General features: G+C 30.6%; 1 protein-coding gene across 2 annotated transcripts in view; it reads right to left on the reverse strand.

The window, feature by feature from the left end:
* Window positions 1-25,374, reverse strand: part of LOC131844734 (uncharacterized) — a 232,927-nt gene that overhangs the window by 80,942 nt on the left and 126,611 nt on the right. For both annotated transcript variants that reach the window (XM_059193685.1, XM_059193686.1), the window contains one exon: window positions 12,577-12,606. In XM_059193685.1, the coding sequence (XP_059049668.1) occupies window positions 12,577-12,606 (30 nt within the window). The remainder of the gene's footprint in view (window positions 1-12,576; window positions 12,607-25,374) is intronic.

Here is a 25,374-nt window from a genome sequence, read left to right on the forward strand (position 1 = left end):
TTCGATTCGATAGATTTAATTTTAACGAGGTGTCCAACTAGTACGAAACTAAAAGTATTTATTATAATAAGTACTCTATGGTACAAACAAATAAAAATCCCATCTACTGACATTTAGACATTACGACGATTACGTTTATTATTTAGATATTTATCCAAATATTAAGATTAATGCATAAAAATATTAAGGAAGGTAGATAATAGATATTGAAAGATTAAAAAAATAAAAATATTAAGAAAATGTGGTCAAGGTCATGTGAGGTCAAGGTGTCACGTACTCCTGACGTAGTGTTCCGCGTCATTTATGAGTTATCGATCCGTCTAGAATTATGTCTGTGCGTACCTCCTTCATCGGATGAATATATTATGAATGACGCATGTGCCTCGCTCACACGATTTAGTGCGTTTTTGTCTGTGTCGTAATAAGAAGTTACTACGCACTGATCGTACCATAACATTGTTTAATGTTTTTACAATTCGCTCAGTAAGTTTATAAATTTTTAATGTAATGAAAACAGTGGTTCACGTCTATTAGTTTTAAAGGAATTAGTACAGTATACCTACTAATATTAGATACATACTTACAGAATTAGAGTGATTATACGTACAACATATTTTCTAATGTATTTTGCTAGACATATATTATTAAAATAAAGAAAGATTATGTAAAATAATATTCGGTTAAATTAAAAATTTATAATATTTATTTGAGTTACTGATTTATAAATTAATTAGGTAAGTTGAAAAGTCGTTTTATGAAAATATAATTCTCCTTAAATAGTAATTTATAGTAGTATCAAAACGTGAGTAGATTCTGGAACGTGTAATAAATTACAGCAAGACAATATGTAATTAAAAATAATCATCTTTTGAAAATGATTATAAATTACGTCACGATTTTTTTCTCTCAATGCAACACGTTACATTCCATTTTCCAACTAGGTACATTCCGTTCTGCCGACGACGATTGCGTACTACACCGTACTACTTGATCTTTAATCTTTTATACAAGACATAGAGACTATTTTTCTTTAACATATTTAAACAAAATAAATTACATGACGATGAAAACTATCGTCTAATTGCGTCTCAACTTGTGACAGTCTGTGACATTGCTGGCAACGGCTCTGCGCCCACGCCTACGTTTCTACGTCGCGTGCCTCTAATATATAAGTTTTCATGTTTACTTTTTACATTTAAACCATATCTACAACTTTCATAACTTACACTTTTGTTACCTATCAACTTTCTATCTTTGTGTGAAGATATAATAATAATAAAAAAATCTCGTAGGTTCAACCTTACATAGCAAATATTTATTATATATTAAAAACTAAGTATGATATTAAGTGTAATATAATATTAATATAGGGATAGAAGCAGAGCATTTATATAACGTGTAAATGATAGAAATTGAAGCAATTTGTAAGAAATTAATAATCAGAACTCACAAGCGAAACGTTGTAGTGATGCTGCTATCAGGTAATTGATTCTTGGAATCTTCGTTTAATTTTATTAGTACCTTTTATGTTTGATGTTTGATTGCTTTTTTTATAATTCATTAATTTGATTTATCGTAAAAAGCACTATACTACGTAAAGACGAACTTTATTATTAGGTTAATAAAGAATGTCTTGATATTAAATAAAGTTCTTCGTACTTTATCGTGACAGAATAAGAAGTTTGTTTATTAGGTATTTCCAAATTATTAAATATTTTTATTACAACAAAAAATTTATTGTACCATATACTGTAACATTATTTTCTCTGTTCAATTTATACTTGCATGTCATATGATATTTACTTCTAATATTCATTGTATAGAAAAACTTTTAGACTATTAGGTTTAGAAATTTCAGAACATACTAATCATATTCAACCTAAAATTGTATTTTCCTTAATTAAACCGACCTTGATTCGGTTCAAACCTAGAACTTTATAGACGCAAAGTGACGCAACTGTACAATGAAAGTCGTCATCAAATCTTAGATCTCTTCAAAGACACACACAACAGTAAAAATAGTCGTAATCTCTATGCAGGCTAACATCAAAATCGACGTTTGATGCTTTGATGTTGGAATTAGTTGTGGCCACAAATAGAAACCTTTAAATAGCTCAACTTTACGATCTCTTTGACTTTTATTACTAGAATACAATGCGTTACTATTTATTGCTCTTTAACCGACCAAAGAGAGCAGGCTTAAATTTGATCTTGTTCGTTATTTTGTAGTAAATTTAGAAATGAATTTCTTTCATAATATTGTACGATTTATAATATATACAAACTTGCCTACAGTTAGAATTAATCATTGGCTATAAATATGAATAACGCTCATCATTACGTAATTAACAGAAAATCGACGTAAGTCGTTAGTACTAAAAAGTATTAGATGTTCTATTAGATACTTCGGACCCAAACATACAAACCTAAAAACTTATATAAATAGTCATTGACCTACCACTAAGTCAATGCAAATAATCCAAGTACTTAAACGCCAGCGAGTCAATGGCTCTAACAAAAATACAAAAACATTGTTATGAAAAATATTCGTTATGTTAATTTACATTTTTGAAATTACATGAAGTACCTAATCCATAACAACTTGTGATATAAATATCGCTATCTCTAAAAGTAGTGTAAGGTGTTATAAAGGAGGCTGTGTATACAATTTTTGAGGACAATAAAACACTCCATGTTCTAACTCAATCAAAATCACTTTGGATCACGAACATAGGCGTTGGGACGATAAGATATTAAAAGTGAGTACATAGTGCAGTCTGCTGCGTATATAATATTCACCTCGGACATTAAAATAACAAGTATGAAGGATAGAATAAACAGCACGCACCGTCCCAATCAAGCCGAGTAAAAAACATCAAAACTGCGCATGAATTTTGGATTTGTGATTCGGTAACTTATCATCAACATCCTCAACATACAAAGGCTATAAATATACAGAATTTGAGCTGGATATTTATATTAATCAAGACTGTACAATGTAAACTTATGTTCACATTGTACAGTCTTGATTAATATTACATTACTAACAATCCCCTTTGCCCTGGAGTAGGTAACTACTCCAGGGCAAAGGGGATTATTACATTACCAGGAGTGCATGGTACAATTCTAGCACTAGTTAGGTTGACCTCCACGCAGTTCCCTGGAAATCCTCATTATTAATTGTGGTTTTAATACGATGGGCTAATTGACCTGACTTCATATTCATCTAACATCCGCGACTGGTACTTCACCTGCGTAAACTGAATACTTTACGCTGGTGAGGTATCAGTGCAGGCGGGTGCACGATTCCATTATCATACATTAACAAAATCATCACCCCATCGATGTTTAAACGACTAACTCAGTTCTGGTTACACTCAAAGTAGACGTATTTCTATATAATATTGACAAAACAAACCTTCAGAATGGACACTGACTGAAAATCTTTTACTCTGTATTATATATAATCCTCTGTATATTGTTGTACTGTATCTTTTGTTATAGTTTAGTTATATTATATCAGTTGTTTTAAATTAACATACAACATTATGTTAATGAAATAAAAATTTACTACCTTTGCGAATTTATGTGATACATATTAAACGATGTTACATATCATTTTATTAGTTTCGTATGCCTGCATTTATAAACTATGACGTTTTATAGTTTTTTTTTACGACAAATTAACATCAACACAAAAACGAAGTGTCTAACTAATAGCATAATAGTTACGCCACGGTTCTTGTGTGTTGAAACTAAAAATAACGCTCTATTCATCTCTTGTTCTTCCTGGTCAGCTGAAGGCGTAGCCTTGGCGGGTAGCCGACTATTGGTAAACAAACGGTAAATATTAATATTAAGGTATTCCAGACACTGCAATTAAGTTCAATATTTCGTTATTCTCTTGACATAAAATTGAATTACCATTTGAATTTTAAACCTCATTACTCACATGGTCATATACTTCCAGTAGATAAAGTAATGATTATTGTGATATATTATATTATAATAAACTGAATTAGAAAACGAAACAGAATTAAACAATTAGAGTCCAAACAACGATAAAATAATAGTGATTACAAAATTGGTTGAAAATTTGAGAAGTTAATCATAGTTATCACTGATTCTTAGCATAGGTACTTAGATATTTCTATAGTACAAAATAAATAGAGAAAAAAGAGAATTACAATAAGAATAGAGATATTACTTCTCTAATCTACAGAAGAAGTAACCTAAAATACATCACGACAAATGCCTTTTAGGCATATAAACTATATATATGGAGTTCTACAGAGAAATGTCCTATGAACCTTCTAATGATACTCCTATGTTTAATGGAATATACCATTTCATAATAAGTAATGATTTATTTTTTATTTAACTGTATTCAGTTAGAATAAACGTTTCAGATAAAAATGAATACACTTTATGAATAAGATATTCTATTTGCGACTATATTATAACGAATAAATTAGTTGGTCTGGACGAATTTGGGTTAGTGGGACGAGCATGACAAGGGCAATGTTGACTGAACGTTATTTCACAGTATTAACTTTGCCGAAGACTAGATATGAAATATTATATTTTGAACTATATTACAGTGCAATAGAATTTAATACAATTTTATGGAAAATAACAACTTACTAAACTAGTATATAATTCCTCGCAGTAGCACGCAGGCTCAATTTAATGATGCTAATAACTAATTTAAAGTGACCTCAGTAATTATTTTGCTCTAATAGAAGTGACATAATATGTATGTAGAACGCAGTAGTTATCTATTCTAAAATTTTGAGCCAAGAGTAAGGCTGAATTGCAGATGTTAATAAATTTAAAATGTAGTTTACCGGCTCAATCACAATATATTTTATGAAGTATCTAGTTTACATTTAACTAATGTTCCAATTGTAAGTGTTTACAAAATGTTACGTAATTAATTTAAATCGTAAACTTAAATAGAACGATGATCGATGGCATTCTTTTTTTTTGTTTCTGCCGTTAACATTGGTTTCATCGATCCACAAGAGTGCATTGCAGACTAATAGTACTATATCAATATCATATGAACATACTTTTTATAGACAGAAAGTGAAAAAGGGAAAGAAAACTAGAGTCTTAGCAGAATTCACCGAATACTATGAAAATTTTGGTAACATATACAAAACGGAAACAACAAAGATAACTTTATTATTACTGTTGTACCTATCCATTGTTATCTTAACATTCATTCATTATTTTATCATTCATTCATATTTATTTGCTAATAACATAGATAATATTAAGACCTTCAATGTTGAAATAACGGACACGTCCTCTCTGATAAGATTTGGGAAACTTTGAATGAATTTTAAGGACACTTACACTTAAATGTTTATAATAGATTGTACCTACACGTAAACGTTTTAATCCTTATTACATTGATAGGGCTAATTTTATTATCTATATGTATGTGCTCCTAATATAGAGTGAATTTTGTTATTAAAATTGTAAACATCGGAATCTCTACCCATTTAAGATTTTTTTTTTCAATTGAGACGTAATTATTCCACAATATTTGTTATTGTAAATATTAGCTCATTATTTTGTGTGTTTTGTACATACAAGGCTAGTCACTATATGCATTAATAAAAAATGGTTGCGTTTAAATGCGTTTATATTAACTGCTACTACTTGTACATTTTTTTAATAAAAATTACTACTATTATGTAAAGATTGATATTATAGATTTGATAGTATTTACGTTATTTTTTTTAAACATAGTAAAAAAGACTAAACGAAAAGAATTTACTGGACTAAAGATTTAATTGAAAATTCTCTTACATATAGCTACATTATCAGAGAGAAGAAACAAGTTTTTTATAATTATTAAAACCGACACATAAAATTCAACGGACATACGTTGACCTTTATAAAATAGATAAAAACGTTGCTATATCCTTTGGTAACTAAAGATGAATCACATTCAAGATGTTGATAAGACGTTGACTACAATACCTTGGAAATTTTCCATTTCCAACATCTTCCTGAGACGTAATCAATAACATGAAAAAATTATAATAAAAAAACTTATTACAGTTAAAGTTGCATAATCCTAGCATAAAATGTAATACTGTTCATATATGGAAAGGTATGCCAGTGGTTATTTAATATCACCATATGTTGTACAAAACAATTAAACAGACATTTTTTCCTACATTAATTATTACTATTTATAGGTATCTATTATATGCCTATAATTATTATTTCTGAGCAAAAACCCTTCCTTTAATCAATTTCTAGAGATATAACCACCTAGTAATATTTTGTTCAGGAAATGAACCGGCTTATTAAAATAGAAATACCATCTACTGTTGTTACCGTAAACATTTTGGTAGACTGTACCATTACAAAGAGCGAGGACATGATATTCATTCTGTAGTTGCTACAAGGAAATCAGTGCACAGTTTCGCACGTTCTTTTTTCGTCTTACGTAAATAATCAAACTGTTTAATTGTTCAATAAATACACTCTGGTTAGCATCAACGAACAAACGTACTGCGCATTAGATTTAAAAATAGTATTCATAAACATTGTTGTGCTCCTTTCCTCAGAATTGATTACCGACTACAATTAATTGCAATGAGTGCAGGAAGTTAGGATTAAACTGTTTGTTATCGTCATTTAATAGTTCAAAACAGTGTAGGTGTAATTTTACAGATTTGTTTTGTATTCAGATCATATTTATTATATGTTGTTATATTCTGAAGAAGTACAATGTATGAAAAATATGTAGATTTATTGATGGTAAAAATTGTTATAATACAAACATATATGATGATAGAGCGAATCAGAAATATTTATTGTATTATAGTGCAATTTCAAATTTTCATTAAGCTGAAATTTTTCACAATTAATTAAATTTAAGAAAACAAGATTATTGATTATGCATAATATGTATACATCATGATATTACATAAATTTTTTTATACATATATTTTGTTTATATTTTTTTTATACGTAAACGAAAATAAGGAAAATGTAAAACATTGTTGTTGTAGTAACAGTAGGATTAACTATTAATAGGCTCAATTACTGCAACCGACACTTACAATTAAACTTGTACCTAATTGGTTACAATTATGACATGCAAACAAACAACATGTGGCTTACAATGTGATTGCAATAGAGTCTAATTTTTGCGATAACGAACTGGTGCAAAATATTGCAGTGCGACGTAGTACAACTACCTATTAGGACAACGAATTAGGATCATTACTACAAGTAATCATGAGAGAAAATCTATAGAAGGATCCGTAGAATCCTATCTATAAAAGATCTCTGGAATCCGTAGAGATTGTATTTAAACCTAGTTAATAAAATGCATTTTTAAGGTAGCGTATGTGCTTTGTTTTCCTACTATTAAAAATTGCTTACCAGTAGTAATTTTCATAAATGTCCACACACATTACATTAGACATTGTTTATTTATTGCACCTAATTAATAAAATGTCTTCCCTCGAGTGGCGTATGTGCATGCTTGCTTACTAATAAACATTGCTTACCTATTATATATACTATAATAGTTTCCATAATTGTGAGAAGATACAACTTAGATTAGATATCATTTATTTACCACCACAAAAAGAGAATTCAAATTTGGACTCTTATTATTTCACATAAAGTCCTATGTTTTTAGTGCTCTTTTACATCAATTGAGTTCTGTAGGGTGGTCGATAAAAAGTTTACATTTATACAAGAAATAAGAATTAATAAATCTTTTTACTATATTATATAATTCTATTATTTATTTAAGTGCCACACCTACCTTTCCCTGCAAAACTTCTATCTTGCAGGTTGTCTGTAAGAGATTGTTTGAGCGATAAGGCCGCCTTTTGTGCATAGTTTTATTAAGTTATTTTTTGTTAATATTTATTTGGTATTTATGAACAATAAAGAGTCTTATTATTATTATTATTATTACTTATGGCTGTTTATATCTACACGCTCGACTATTACATTGTAAGTGCATCGACCTGGCATAAGTTCACTAAAATGCTTCTTATGTCATTGTCTTCTTTGTTAGGTTATTGGCGTGCATTTCCTTTGTTGGTAAGCATTTATTGTAGGCACTCGTGCCAATTATGTTATCTTTACTCTTACAAGTCGTATTTTTATTAATTGTCATTCTTTTTGTGTTTTAACTAAAGAAATAATAAGAATACTTACTTGATTACTTATTTAAAATTTGCGATTAGTTTTAAGTACAAATACATATTCCATTTCACTTATGAATATTTATATAATATACTATTGGTAATTATATTGGTTACTATAATACTGATGGTCAGTGTATTCATCTTACACATAAGTTTTATCATAACCATCTGCAATCACATTTAAAAAGAGTGACGGTAGAGTTTCTTGTCACTTTTTCATTGTTCGAACTACATTCCGAAGTGAGAGTAGGTTATACTTTTCATGAGTTTGTAAGAGACCTACATGAATAAAATTATTTTCATTCCATTTGATTTGATTATACGTGAATATACAATAAAACATAATTTATATACTACTAAAATACAAATTTACTATATAACAATTCTCAGTATATAATTTATTAGTAAGTGATAGCAATGAATACATGAGTAGCAGTTAGTTTAACATATAACACAATATCAGTAAAGAGTTTATTGATTTGTATGTTGAACTTCATTGTAAGCCGAGTAGAATTTACAGAAATAGGATTATAGCTAACTAATAGTTTGGCAAATGCAAGCGGATATTATACGAGCAAACAAATAAAACAACAGCAAGAGAACATTGAAGTATACTTAGCATTTTAGTGTCGTATTGATGGCAATATTTTCTGGTTAACTGCCAGATGTCTGAGAATTTGAATGCAACACAAATACAATTTGCTTCACTTTCAATAAAATTCCTAAATATCGATAATCATATATAAAACTTACCACATATTGATTGTATTAATGTTCCACTAGATCTGTATATAGGGTTAATGATACACGTAATAGGTAAACAAATCGGTGACAGTATTTATGGAAATTAATAACTTCAGCGGAGGAAATTGTTCGATACCTTACTAATGCATATTATAAACGCAGAAGTTTATTAGTGTAGACGATTGGATAGATGGTTCACCCATCTATCCAATGTTTGTTACTATTTCATGTAAAAACTACTGACTGATTTTTAATGAAACCGTATCATTGAACACCGTATTAGCGTGCCCGTTACTTTGTTGATATACATATTAAATATCTATATAGTTAAATGTTGAGATAATATGTAAATAGTCGAAACAATTCACACAGCGCCATCTAGTATAAACTAAATAGAGCAGGAACTATGGATACTTGACAATTAACAACATACATTTTTTTTGTGAATACATATAAAAAAGATACAAACACAGAGCAATATAAACAAAAATACTCATGAATACAAATATTTTATCTGTGGTGAACTAGAATGTTTAGTTGCGACTAATGACGGTATTGATCCTGCACTATATAGTTTTTATACATCATGTCTAAAGAATTTTATCATATTATAATTTAATTAACAGAACTCTTTGATTAACAGTACATATAGATGTATTAACAATATACAAAGTGATATAACAGTAGTTACTACATTCCATCATAATCAATTACCATTATGAAGCGTAATTGAAATGTACGCTGCTACAAGACGACCACTATTTAAACGAAGCATCGAAGCAATTTGTATGTATTAATCGACAATATTCCAATAAATTATGTTGTCCCTCAATGAAATTGCGTATTGCACAAGTCTAATTATTCAAATTTAATATTACTATTTGAATAGCAAGCAACTATGTATTTATAATAATAGTAATAACATCCTAGTATTGTAAAATATATCTCTTACAAAAAGCCACAATACAGAATACCTGTCGCATTACAAGATAATTTCTGACGTCCACAATAATAACATCTTCACTCAATATTAATTCATTTATGAATGAGTTTATATTTGCATTATCGCCTTCAGAGTAAATTAATATATAAAATATGGACATTGAACTAGAGAGCAGATTAACTGCCTACAGTAATTTCAAGTTATCGTTTATACTAATCACTTCAAATATTACTTAGATACAATTAAAAGATTAAAGTATTTATGTGTAAAAATTGCACTTGGTAACGTAACTAACATAACCTAGTGTGCAAAAGCATTACCATGCTTCATTAGTACGTACATATTGATGAACATTTTTGAGTACTAGTAGACTACGACGGTTCAAATGATCTTAAATATACAATGTAATTGATTATACAACCTAGACGAAACTCATTGAAAATTTTGAGGCAATGAAAGGCAATCATAAGTCACACTTGTATATAATCCGAATTAATATAATTATGACCCATCGCTTTTAAAGATTCATCAAACTCTGATACTTCCTTGAAAAACTAACCGCCCTAAAGAAACATTGCTGAAACATAGCTGCAAAATATTATTTAGTAGCTATGAGCATATGTTCTTAGAGTTTATTGTAAATAACAATAAATAACACGGTCACGAGAGTACCTTATCGCATTAAAAATTAATTGAAGTTTAAATTTTTTACCAGCATTAAATTTCATCATATCAGTATGATAAAGTATTTCGTTGTTTTGATATTGTTGCATGTCTATCAATGCATTATCTTTCTGGGGTAGATTAAGTCAAAACAATATGTTGTCTAGATTATGAAACGTACTGTTCTGTAAATTTTCTAAAAACAATACACGTATTCTACTTATTTAAGTGACGACACTTAGTAGATATACGTCAAACCTCGTTTTAAAAATAACATAACAATATATATGACCGATTCGTCTTTATTTAAAGTTCATTCACGTTTAACATGTAAAACTTCTTGTTATTCTCTGCAGTTATCACGTGAGAATCAAATTTAATCTTAAATTACTTCATTCATGTGACATTTTGCGTTGTTAGTACTATTACCTCCTGGATTAATGCTAATTTCGTTAATACTTGTAATTTGTGGGTGTGGTCATTAAACTTTTATTAGGTGATAAACTTATCTTAAAGTAGTAGAATCTTTACTTAGCTTTATTTACACTTATGTACATATAAACCTTCCTCTAAAATCACTCCATCTATTAAAAAAAAACCGCTTCAAAATCCGTTGCGTAGTTTTAAAGATTTAAGCATACATAGGGACGGACAGACAGTGCCAGCGACTTTGTTTTATAATATGTAGTGATAATGATAAAGGACAATTACCAACCCCATTGCTGTTTCATTGCATTAATGTATGTTGTACATTACTTTAGTATTATGTTATCGAAATGATTTCATATAAACATTTTATTTTAGTTTACCTTGTCTTTTGTTGCTTCCCTCTTCTAATTAACTCTTGCAAAATGCTGTCGATGAATATACACATATACTATAATTTTTCAAAATCCAGGACAAATCTATATGTTTTTACAAGGTGTCTATAATCTTTTGTCCTAGATGATAAATACTAGATTAATTCCAGAAAAAGCATATCGACATATACAGAGAACAGAGAATTTCTCTGTTGTGAGTATTGACTTTAATTTTATTGCAATGTATCTTCAAACATGTTAACTATTGCTTGTTCAGTTCTTTAAAATAGACGGAATCCAGTTAGTGCACAGAAATGGATTGTGAGGTAGGAATAATGACCGTGCTATACTAGGCAAAGGATGTGAAATAGCTGTTTATTTTCAATTTAACGCCTCGTGTTCCCGTTACTTCAAACATCCTTTGATAGTATTACGTGACATCATCAGTGTCTATGTAGTAGTTCTATGTGTATGTTCGTATCCACATTGGGGTCAATTCCCGATAATATCTACATCTGGCTAAGTAGGTCTTGCTGACAGCTAATTAATAACACTTTGTGTTATAATTTCATGGCCTAGTTCTTACTGGTATCCAAACTTTTTTATCCTCGTCTATTACTACACATATTAACTTTTAAATTACTAATCTCATGTGTTTGCAATTTTGTTAGTAATTAATGTCCCAGTCTTACAGCTGTTCAGTTCTATACATCGTTTATAAGGTATCCGTTTTTTAAATAATGTACATGTCAAAGTGTTTCTTTTTTATTAAATGCAGTCATTTATTTAATGTATATATGTATGATATAGTATATTTAATGAAAATTGATTAAAGCTGCCCAGAAAAAATACAAACTCATCACCTCAACGATTGTAAATGACAGTTAGTTCACGCAGATTAAATATCGAAGAACATGCTTATCAAAGACCTTGGCTGGTTTGAAAATCCTTGAACTAGCCCCGAAAAAGCATATACCGCACAAGGTTTATTTAGGAATAACATAACTACACAAAATATGGGTTCAAACGATGTCTAACTTTTTGAATTAGACATCAATACAATAGATATATTCTGAGTTCAAACAGGTCTTTAGTAAAATGCTATTAGACTATCTTAATTTATCACGAAGAAGAAAATCGTACTATATTACTAATTTTAATATTGTATGACCATCACCATGCTACGTATAAAATGTATATATGTGAAGAAAAACAAAAATGATCGACTTACCAACATGTGATAGGCTGGTGAGATCGGATTCTGAAATGAAAAAAAAAATGCGTGAAAACAATGTGTGACGCGTGCAAAAACAATGAAAACAAACAATACAATTAATGAAATCGTAGCAGGAAACAGTTTACAAGGAGCAACTTGTTTATATAAACTGTTTCATACTCAACATTATTGTGTTGATATTACAGAAGCAATGATGAATGAGAGCATTTATGATACGCGTGAGATGACCATAAATTGCTCAGTAATTCCTTCTTCAGAGTGGGAATGCCCTTAACCTTTGCTCATATCAGTTGCTATTACTAGTAATAACACAGTCATATGTTATATAACTTTCAGTGTATCTGTGCAGACAAATTATGATAATAATCTAGAGATTTTTTAGATTTTTAGCCCGCATTAGCAAGTGAACATTAAAATATGTTTACAATGGCATAAGGCTTTTTGATAATTAAAATAGAGGCCCATTTTCTCTGTAAAGTTTTTAGATGTATAGTTTTAATGCCTAACACTATAACTATACTTTTTAAATTAGATTGTAAGCTGTTGGATTCTAAGAAATAAATTTATAATCATATATCTGAAATAATAATATTGTAAAATTTTATTCTACAGTAAAAAGTTATGCTAAAATATATAATAATCTTAAAACTTGACGAAAAACTAACTTGTCGCATTAAATAGAAATAATCTTTCTTCAAAAAAATCAACCTTTTGATTATTTTGATTCTAAAAATGCGATCAAAAAAAAAATAAAGCTGTACGAATAGAAAAAATAAATAAAAACACAAACTAAGAATAAAAATATAAAAAATATAAACCAACAAACCAGCTTTTTTATATAGTTCAATAAAAATTCTTATCAACGTAATTAATTATTTTTATTTGGTAACGGTTATTGGTAGGATAGTATAAAAAATGCTCCACATACTATACATACTATACCTATTTACTATCAATTTACTTATTCAATACTGTTCAAAAGTCCTCAAATTATATTACTCATGCAAATTTCTAGTAACATTTACCTAAGCCTCATGATGATGAATCTGTTGCATAATCCTACTAATATTATAAATATTAAAGTTTGTAATCATGTTTGTATGTTTGGATACTAATTAGTCACTTAATAACAGTTAATACATGGTTGGACGGAATTGAATTGATGGTTGAATGTTTAGTACACAGATAAATATATTATAGTACATAGACATATACAGAGAATAATTTTATTAGTCTCACATTGGTAAATTAAATTTAGGAAAAAATATATGTTTATCTTATTTACAACATGTAAGTGTACAATGTATAAACCACTTTCCATTAGTCAATTTGTCATTATCACTTTGCGCTATTTTTTCACCAATTAGATTGGTAACTTTTATGTCATTCCATCAACTTCTATCAGTCGTATTATATTATCCGTATTAACTTTCATATTTCACTAATTCTAGTATATTTTTAGTTTTCTTTTTTATTTTCTACCGAAAAAAAATATTCACAGTCATATAAATGAGCTTACTGCTATGTGGTTTTGTCTAGTAATTATTTCATAATAAACTTTACTTTTTACCCGCTAGACCTTCCTTCGTCTTGTTCTAGAAAACTTTTGGGCTTATCTAATTCCTAGATTAAATACTCTGCAGGAGCACAACATCTAAACACTATTAATTTCGGACAGCAGTTAATTCGATAACTACCTTCAGTAATATAGTTTTTAAAGCTATCTATTTATAACCTATCCTACTGATTTCATAATTATATTGACAAAGGAATTGGGCCACTGTAATAAAAATCATATTCAAGAATCTGCGTGTTAAGCCCTAGATTACCTTTATGTAAATCAATGTACTCAAAGAGTAGTACGAAGGCTGGCTGTTAATAACTTTAACCGTTTCCTGGTAACATTGTTCTGTTTTAATTTCCGCAGATGTTGATATTCCGATCACAATGTACAGGAACTGCAAGAATCATAAATAATGTGCGTATTTGAATATTGCAAGAATAATTGTCGAACTCTGTTTATTAAATTTATAATGACGAGATGAGATGCGTCGTAGCCTGGAGGTTAACTACCACGAATTAAACCGGATTGTGGTGGTCTGGTCAGATTCGAATTCACGTATATGTTATGAATTCGAATCTGACCAACACTTTAACAGACGAAAAAAATAATTTGTATGTATTGTATATTATTATTTTTGACTCTCTAGTTATGAAAAAAAAGATAATAAACCAATAGTGGCTTGACCCCAGATGGCAGCACATCGACAATGCCAATCCTATCGGGAATAAGGGTCTTAACAGGAATTCTACGTTATCTCAGATAGATAAAAAATTTATTGGATCTTCAGCATAATCTGTCTACATAGTCAATCATTGAAGCATTTTACTTTATTAATAAAATATTTTACTATATTATTATACTGTAAGATATATTGTATTACCACCTGGTTATATTCTGTACTCCTAAATATTAAAATTAAGTTGGTATTACGTCTTAGAATAATCTATTATCTTTAGATGTCGCCCAAATAGCGGCGGTGGCTTTAATTTTTTTTATTATTTTATCTAGACAGCTTTGTAACAAATTGCTCTTCCTTGTTTGAACTCCATCGACAGTATCAATATTTGTATGCGCAGTGTTATGTACTGAATTCCAAATTCGCATTGGTATTTGGAACAACGATGCTTCATGTGGCTTAATTGAAATTCAACGAACTTATCTATTTAATTTATAAGCAACTGATGAACCTCGATTTTGTCTGCTTAGAATAAGTACCAATTCCTTGTTTGTTAGACAAATTTTAATTATGATCATTTTATTTTCTTTTTTCACATATGATTGATTCCATATACAAACTTTCATTCCTTATTTCACCCCTTAAAATTGGGGGATTGGTATTCTAGTAGCCCTCATTGTGAACTCTGTACCATCTCAGATAGATATCCACACGGTCCTCCTAGAAATCGTTGTGATTAATTCCTGCGAAATTTTGCTACTATAAGCCAACGGCCTGAGTTCATGCACACACCCTACGCTCCACTGGTGGCCCAGTAACGTGCTTATATCGTTAGTGCAGGCAAAAGCACCACACTATCATCACTCCATATAAAAAAAAATGTGTATACAATTATTAATATTTTCTTAATCAATACGACTCATCTTACTCATGGTACTTGTACTAAGTGTGTAAGCCAGATAGTGTTTAAATCGCATTTTTTAGAAATTGTGATTCATACCTCGACATCACAGTCAAGTAAGTAACTATATCCTTTGCCAATGTTTAATCTACCTTTATAACAAAAATCATCAAAATTTATGTTTTGGTTTTGAGAGAGAAAATATAACAGACGTACAGAATTACTTCCACATTTATAGTATTAACATGGGATATATTTGACAAAAATGTAAAGTGCAATTACCTTATAAAAGGTTATAAAAATAATTTTTAAACTGGACGATAAAAGATATATTTTCATATTCCCATTAATATAGATCAAAGCAATTCCAATGACAGGTTCTATCTACAGAAATTGACTAAAATCATAATAAATTAGTGTGATTTTTGGGCGCATTTCAATACATATAAGTGAACGGTAGTTTGGATTTCCTTTCTATTTATGGTTTAGGGTTTATTTTTAATTATAATACGAGTGCTATGGCACGTGTAACTCATAAACTAACCAAAATTATAGTCTACTTGTAATACATATTTAAAATTTCAGTAAGGAGGTTAACTCAGATGGACTGATGGTAAGTGGTAAAATAACATAAACTGCACACAGACGTTGTAAAATCTGATACCCGTAGTGTTTCACATACACAATTATCCTTAGTATTTAGTCAATAGCCAATAACTATTCTTAGTCCATGGTAACTACTGCCAAGCCTTCAAAATGACTACCCTTCCACGGAAAACAGTGCTTACAAACAAGCTCTTTAGCGGCTAAATGATATGGAAGGTGCTCATCCAGAGGACTTCATAGAAATTCTACCTTTACTTTTTAAGCCATCCGGTAGGTGCTCTTAAAAATTCTCCCGTATGCATCAATACCGGGGAATATTGTAATTTCAGTATTTTTCAAGGCCTCTGTATACTGTATACCAGTGCCTTTATAGCTTACAAACACTAATTCTGCCTAGACATTTATAAACTTTAAATTTTCCTTTATCATCACAAATTTTTAATCTTGTCGACCACGTTTGAATGATCACGCAAAGTCGGGGGTAAATGCTAGTTTGTAATAAGCTTAGCAATCCAATGAATTGATAGCATAATTCAGGTTTTTGAACTAAGTGGATAATTATGTTTTGTTATCATGTGGTGCCACACTCGTACGATGGTGGTGACGTACATCTAAATGATCAGATGCTTTGTCAATAATATTTATGAAAAGAAGGACGCGACTGACGTACGAGGTAGTTGACATGAAAACAGCATTTAATATATCTAAACGAATAAAGAGGAAGATAAAATATTTTTGTTTGTGATGGATATACTCTAAAAACTTTACCGATCTTAAATGTTGTCTCACATATTGACACCTACAATACCACCTGTAACATAGACGAATATTGTAATAAAAAAAATATAGATTGCTACAATAATTTCAGCCGTAAAAGTCAGGGCGAATCACTAGTCGTACACTAAGACGAAAACAAGGTGTCACTTTATTATAAATCGGTAAAAACAGAAACAAAACTGTTTACAGAATGACAAAAACAATGATAACATGATAAAGGTCAGACGACTACGCAATACCCACTAAGATCATACTGTTTCCTATTTGTTTTTGAGATATATAGTGGCAATATAATAATATGCAACATTGTACTAAAATGAACATAGTAAGACTTTGAAAAATCCAAAGCAATCATTTATGTATCAATAAAAAAAAAGTGTCAATAAAAAAATGTACCCACGATTATAATAATGGGTATCATCAACGCTGTCTCTTCTATTATAGCCGCCAAGTAGCTTGATTTGTAACCTGCTTCAGTTGTAGGCGATTAGATGGGGTTATGGAAGACTATTCGAGCATTCCTGGCAAAAGAAAAGATGATCAACTTGGCGTTTTTAATTGGTAAGAGCCCGGTAGTGCCCACTTATCTACCTCGGACGCGGTCGGGACTAAATGAGGATTTTCACCAAGTAAAAAATAAAGAAAGGTTGAGTATAAACAGTGAAATTACAGAATAAGAGATACAACATCTTAGACCTCCGGAATGGCAACGCACTAGTAATATCACGGCGTCACATGATAGCCGTGGTGCTGGTGATGTACATATATAGGCGACATTTACCATTTAAGACCATGTGTACCTTCAGCTTGTTCTATTTACATAAAGATATATCATTCATAACATAGTGTAGAAAGGAACATGTGTGTATGGAAATTTTGTCTACATTTCCGTAAAAGACATTTACAATATGACATTGCCACATAAGTTTTTAATGTGTTAGGTTTTGTTAATTTAGTTACGCTTAATTTTCATGGCTGTCAAGTAGTTTGTTATACTACTACATCTTTTGCAACATAAGTGAAATCGGTCTGAAACTTTACATTTTCACATGTAGAGCAGTGGTTATGAGGCATGCGATAATCAACATAAAATCCGCTACGTACACATTCATAGTGCAATCAGAAAATAATAATATTATCAGCGCTATAAATTTAAAGTTTTTTCCTACAAAAATATTATTATAATTTACAAAAACTTAAATTTTATAATAAGCTTTTTTACATAAAAGAAATTATTTCATATGACATTGGAATCCTTTTTCAAGCAGATAGAACAGACTCTGGTAGTTTATTATAAAATCTATATATGTGTCTTTACGTATTTTTTTACCGTGTATGAAATCAATATTAAATGGACCTGCATAAAAATATCTTTATACTATATTGATGATTCAATAGCAACGGCATATTACATAAACTAAACAAACATATCTAAAAATAATACTCTGTTTACGATAACTTTACCCCCTAGGGTCTAGATAACATTTACAAACAAACTGTCAACCTGCCTCTAACCCTTGACTCGGTATAACTGTGTTATCAGTTATAATGGAATGGAATACTCCATAGGATCATTATTAGGTAAGTAGGTTCTAATCTTGTTGGAAGATAATGTTTATGTGCAATTATAAATGTCATTTACATCAGCTGTGATTAACTGGATAGGGTAATAAAATTAATTATTTACTTGTGGATTACAAAGTTGCCTTATAGTCATAGAATAGGTAAGGAGTTAGGTAAGTATTGCAGATAACAACATGATATTCTCTATATCTCTCTATTGTATACATATACAAGTATACAATAGAGTTAATTTGTTTTTATATTCTTACATTTACAAATTTTTATATACGATTCTTAATACTGTGAATATATATATATATATATATATATATATATTATTATAAATTCGAATGATTGTCAGTATAGATGGATAGATATTTGTTACATTTTAACGCAAAAACTACGAAATGGATTTTGATGAAACTTTACAGTAATATAGCTTATAGATCATAGGTTACAAAAATTAATGAGGGTGAAACCAGGGGCACAGCTAGTATAATATAATTTGGAATAATAAACAAGTCATGGTCATTATTTTATATGAATTATAATAATTTCTAGATTGAAATGAGTTCTCGTACTAAACAAAATAAAAACAAATGTATCATAAGTCTCTTCCATGAATATACCTGAATAAATAGAGGTACCTACTTTATAGTCTAATTTGGTGGATTACGGAACCTTCTATATATAAAATAAAATCGTATTTCTGTCTGTCTATTTCTTCTTGTAATTTTTCTAAACAGCATCAATAGATTGTGGTTTTAACTATCATTTCGAGAGTTTATTTTGGAAGGATTATTTGTAATGCATGTAATAATAATAATAATTAAAAATATGTACCAGTTAAGTTTCTTGCCTATTCTTCTTAACTGCAGTAAGTACCCGAAGTTGGTAGGGATAGTGCTAAAAATATGAAGTGCACAAGAGGCCGAAAGGTCCTATTTCAATAAATGGTTTAAAGTTTGAGTTTGCGTTATAACTTCCTTCACATACACTATACACCCATGGGATGTCGTAATACTTCGCTAGTATATATTAATATCAAAGAGATAACATTTGTGAGTTTCCTGTAATTTTAGGTATATAATTTTGAAAATTCTTTTAGTGTTCGATAGCCCATTTACTGAGGATGGTCATAAACTATTGAACGTCACGCTACGAGCGATAGAAGCGGAGCTGCAATATAAAATGTTGGAAAAACTAGGAAAACTTGACGCAGACCAAGTTGAACTGGTCAACTAGTATATAGGTAGGTATTATATTCTCCTATTTACAATATTGCATGCGTCGCATGTCTAGCAATGTGATGTAGTCCATTGGCGCCGTGGTAGTATTACAAATAAAACCACAATGTAAGCGACAAACGGTAGGTAAGCGAATGAATAGTTTCCTGTTTTTATGGTTCCGTAGATATATAACTAAAAAAAGACTTCGTAATAGTTTCGTCCTGTTTGTATTACTCTGCTGTTTCGTATATCATATGAGTTTTCTAATAGAAAAAATAAGAAAACAAAATGTTGTACTATCCAATTGTAATACTTATACATTTGCGTTTGTTTTCATTTCATTCAGTTTACAGTGAACTATCTCTTAATGGGTTAAACCGGTCACTTTACATTATCACTTAAAATTATTGTTAAAATTTATATAATAACAGTTAAAATATTTTTTTATGACATAAAAATATTTAGTTATATTGTTTTCTATGGATGTTTATTAAGTCTATAAAATAATGCCACTACGTTGTTAGAAATAAAACAGAATGGATATAATGTGGATTTTCTCAAATATAAAAACTAAAAAAAATGAAAATCTGTCAAGTACGTATTGGATAGAGACACCTAATAGCCGAGTAACCTTCCTAGTACCGTTTCAGAACAATTCGTTGATTGAGTACCAAGGTTTTGTTCCGTAGATGAAATCGCCAATGCCAGTGTGTAATTACATCATTTTTTCACGTCGACTGTAAAACGATATTCGTATAATTTGAGAAACGCGTCATTCAGTAATTTAATAGCAGAGTCAATTACTTTTACTGGTTATTATATAGGTACAGTCACGTGCATTAATATAATGTGCAAACAATTTTGCACCTTGTCACATTGACGTGACGTATCAATTTAGATATGTCACTGAGAGTTACTGTGATAAAGTAGGTGTTCTAGTAAGGGCGAATAAGTTACGTAAGTCACATGTTAATTAAAATATTATGTATAAATCTTAAAATATTTGATATGTATAGATGTTTGTCCGTCTAACAGTCTGAAGTTCAGATTAGTTAATGACTCTTTTGAGATACCCCCTTCTTTCGAACTGTTTTAATGCTGTTGGCTGCAGCTAGCCTTTACAACTTTACCGAACAATAGGGACGAGTGCAGTCACTCCAAACCTGCGGAAGGACACATGGAGCGGCTGAAAGCCAAATCCTGCCTGACGGACACTATTTAAGTGTGAGGACATGGCTAGGGGTTCGAAGTTCGGCTCAGGCCGTCGTAGATTCGTTTGAATTGGACCGGAATTTGTAAGAGGGAAAACAGTTTTATGGGTAGTTGTCCCTAGTTTTCAGTTGCACCAGTATGTATAATAGAGGACACTCCTTAATGTTAAAATAATAGAACAAAAACGATGCCTAATAATACATAAAAACTACATTAATCTAGAGCAATTAAAACACACAACGAATAAAACACTGAATTAAAAGATACTCATAAATTGTAGTAATCCATTAGTTTAAGAGTAATGACGCCACAGACAGACTCATTAAACTTAAAACACCTTGCTTTCGCGTCGGTAGTTAAAAAATATGTCTCTATGTAAATATATAATATATGGAAAAAATTATTATAATAAATTCTCATATACAGATTTTTTATAACTAACATACACAACATGTAGATATTATTATTATTATTGTCTGTACTTTTTCATATATCACCATACAATGCGATGCATTGCATAATAAAATACACTCATGTTTTATGTGAATATTACTAATTACGCTGTTTAATAAAGGTACATCGCATTTTCACAAGCGGAAAATAACCAGTGACTCATAAAAGCGTTTATCTCAACTAACAAAGAGGTTACTTTTCATTGGCACTTTTCTAAACTCACACACACTTCTAAAGCCACTTTAACATCTAATTTATGTGCATATAATATAATATATAATTAATATGTAAAAATTAAATTTACATTAGGGAATTAATTTAACTTGTAGAAAAACATTGTAACATTTTTTTAATAGGTGATTATGGAATAGTGCACCCGCCAGAGTATATGGGTGCACTCAGCCCCGGATCTATGGGGGGTCAACACGGAGCCCATGTCCCGGGCGGCAAGGACTGGAGGCGGCCAATACGAACTGGACAGATGAATACACAACTCATCATTAACGCACCGTTGACAACTTGACCACGGAGACGACAAGCAAAATGGTTTATATTTGATACATTTCAAGATGAAGATAGAACTGTTAAAAAATCACAATATTTAATATGTTATTTATTTATTTAATAAATATTTTTATTTATAACATTATTAAGCTGTTAATATAAAATTATTAACAGCTATATTAATTGGACAAATAGAAAGTAAATATCTATATTACAGAATGTTGGCCGGAGCGGGGTGATAGAGATCGGAATTTTTTAAACTTTTACCCCGCCTCGAAAAAAAGTAGGATTCGGGGCTAGGTGCACTATTCCATTATCACCTCCATCGATTTCTCGAAAGGTGGAAATATTTTTATTCATAAGTGTTTGTATTGGTATGGCTTTTCTATGTATATTATGTATGTATTCCCAAAAAAAAACTGTATATAAGTACTTATATCAGTTGTCTTGTACACATAACACAAGCTGTGCCTAGTTTGACGATGACGCGGCGTGGTTTGGCCAGGGTCATTATTATTAAAACAAAATGTAACTTTAATTTAATATGTCTAATAATATAAATTAGGCATTAATAAAAAAGTAGTTTTCTAAACAGAGTGGTTAGGCAGGTAAATAAAAGAGTATAAAACATCTCTAGGTGTTTTCGATATTTTACGTCATTCGTTTTACTAATAAGAAATCAAAGATCCGAATAAATTAATTTAATGTTTTTATTGCGGACATTCGCAGAATCACCGGCGCTGGTTTTTTTACTGTTGTTTGTAATCAACTAAAAAATAATTATGTTCATAGCATGACGTGATACAAACTTAAGGATAAACATACGTCATTCGCCTCACTAAATCCTAAGTTGCTAAATGTTGACAAAAAACGGGACTTCCGTCCGTCCGTGTATTTACCATAACGTAATGCACACAAAAAATGTCCAAACTACGATAAGAGCATCTACTGTAAAACGCAATTTATATAATACAACTAGTTGTCTCAACAAACGTTGTTTTCCCATATAAATTAATATCGCTATTAAAAAATAGGAGTTAATGGTAAAAGGTGAAAATTTAGGATTGATTGCTTTTAATGCCAAAAAATATGTCAAAAAGATAATGAATATTTTTTTGGGTGGGCCACCCATATTACATAGGGGTATAAAAAATAGATAACAACCTATTCTCAAACTTACCGAGTATACATATAAAATATCATCAAAATCGGCTCAGTAATTTATGATTCCATCGCGGGCAAACAGCGTGACACGCAATTTTTATATATTAAAATATTTGGTATTTAAATTGTGTAGTATAGAGGAGATCAATTTAAACTAGTTTCCCCATTGCAAACAATATACCAAGTCAGGTAGACCTCCACGCGGTCCCCCTAGAAATCATTCGTCACAATGAGGAAAAAGGCTGCAACTTAACCTCCTCCTATGATAAACTTTAAAAAAAAATGACCTGTAAAAGGCTACTATTTGTTTCATTCGTCATAACTATTACTAAGGGAGGGAAGGGGAATGTTAGAAATATGGATTAATAACCCCATTGCTAACAATCTATTGCGTCAGGTAGACCTCCACGCGTTTCCCGTGGAAACAATCATGTTAAATTCCTGATGAATTTGTCACGTTGGACTAATCTCATACTAATCATCCTTTAGTGGTGCCCCGCCGGCGTATGCCGTTAGCGAAGATGGGTGCACCATTTCATTATCACCCATTATAAAACAAACCCCTTACTAAGACATCTTTGAACGACAAAAATTACGCCAGTTTTGGACAGTTTCGGAATGAATCGGAAGTTTATCATCAAGACCGTGAGTTAACTACGTTTGGCACAGTCTCGCGGTAGGTAGGCTGTGTGTGGAAACGCGAAATCAAATTACGTCATCATGTCCACAGTACTTAAACAGATGTTCATTATAATTTACTATAGATTGTTATGAATGAATCATGCGTAGCATAGTAATGGCAAAGGTGCTTACAATACCTTTGTAAATTAGATTTGACATCGTAACTGAAATGGCGTCACTATGACGCGGGTAATAAAGATCGTAATAGTATATCGAAGTATTGTAACGTAGTTTTCTACGTTTATTTAAGCGTAGATACATCATAATAACTTGACCTGCGGTTATGGGTTTCAATGTCATAGATCTTAGATATGTAATTTTCAATAGGTGATAATGGAATAATGCAACCGCCTGCGTAGACAGTATGCGCTGGCGCGGCACCGGTTAAGTATTACAGGAGGAATATGGACAGAGATCTGTCAGCTCATAGTGCCCGACGAAGAAGTACATCACCTCATGATTAAAAATGATGGCTTCCCGGGATAACCACGCGGAGGTTGACTTGTTCAATTGCTAGCAATGGGCCTACTAGTCCGCTTCTAGCAATCTACTATTTTTATTGGGAGGCCTAGGTTTATAACAGTTTTACGATCATATTAGGATTTGTTTTATATAACCAGCTGAGTTTAATAAGATCTACAGATAGGTATAGGGTTTAGGCCTGTTGCGCTGATTGTAAAGATAGCAAACAACTTCACCAGTAGATTGTAACTATATAAACCTCGTAATGATTGGTGCAAATTGAAACTGTCAACCCTTCACAAACGGGAAGTCCCGGTTTATCAAAATATAAGAAACGGGAATAAACCTGGTTATTTTGGGGTTTTGAACATTATATGATTTGTATGTTTTTACTATGATGATGATTTGTCTATAATGTTAATTGTGTCATTAGCATACACTCCACTGTTGATAGGTTCGCAGGTACTTCTCAGTACCTATTATGTATATAATAGGTACCCAATATAGATATTAATAAGCCCCCATGTCCTAAAATTAGGGTTGCCAACTTTGAAACTTAGCCTAGCACGAAATTTAGCTCTAATCATAGACTATGATGCTTATCTAACTACGATCATAAATTACGATGTATTACTATGTAGTACGAGGTTAGAGAGCCAAATCGAGCTAGTGTACCATAATTTATCAAGTTTTAATTCTTTCTTTTGAGACTCAAAAGAAAGAGTCTCACAGAAATTATTTAATTATACCTGTATAATAAATAACCTAATAATACCGATAAAAAAGACTAAATAAATAGAATATTACCCATAATGTAACTTCACAATAGATTGTAAGTTTTGTTACTAATTTTATTCTATAAATTTCATCAAATAAGTGCAGACCTACATAAATATTAATTTACAACCTACTCATCGAGGTTAATCATAGTTGCCTTGCGTTTTCCTAAGTAGAAACCTGCCTGTACACCATAACGGCAAATGACGACACGAAATAACAT

Source organism: Achroia grisella, unplaced genomic scaffold (assembly GCF_030625045.1).
Source record: "Achroia grisella isolate CSIRO2021 unplaced genomic scaffold, CSIRO_AGI_Agris_v1 utg413, whole genome shotgun sequence".
Taxonomy (NCBI): Eukaryota; Metazoa; Arthropoda; class Insecta; order Lepidoptera; family Pyralidae; genus Achroia; species Achroia grisella.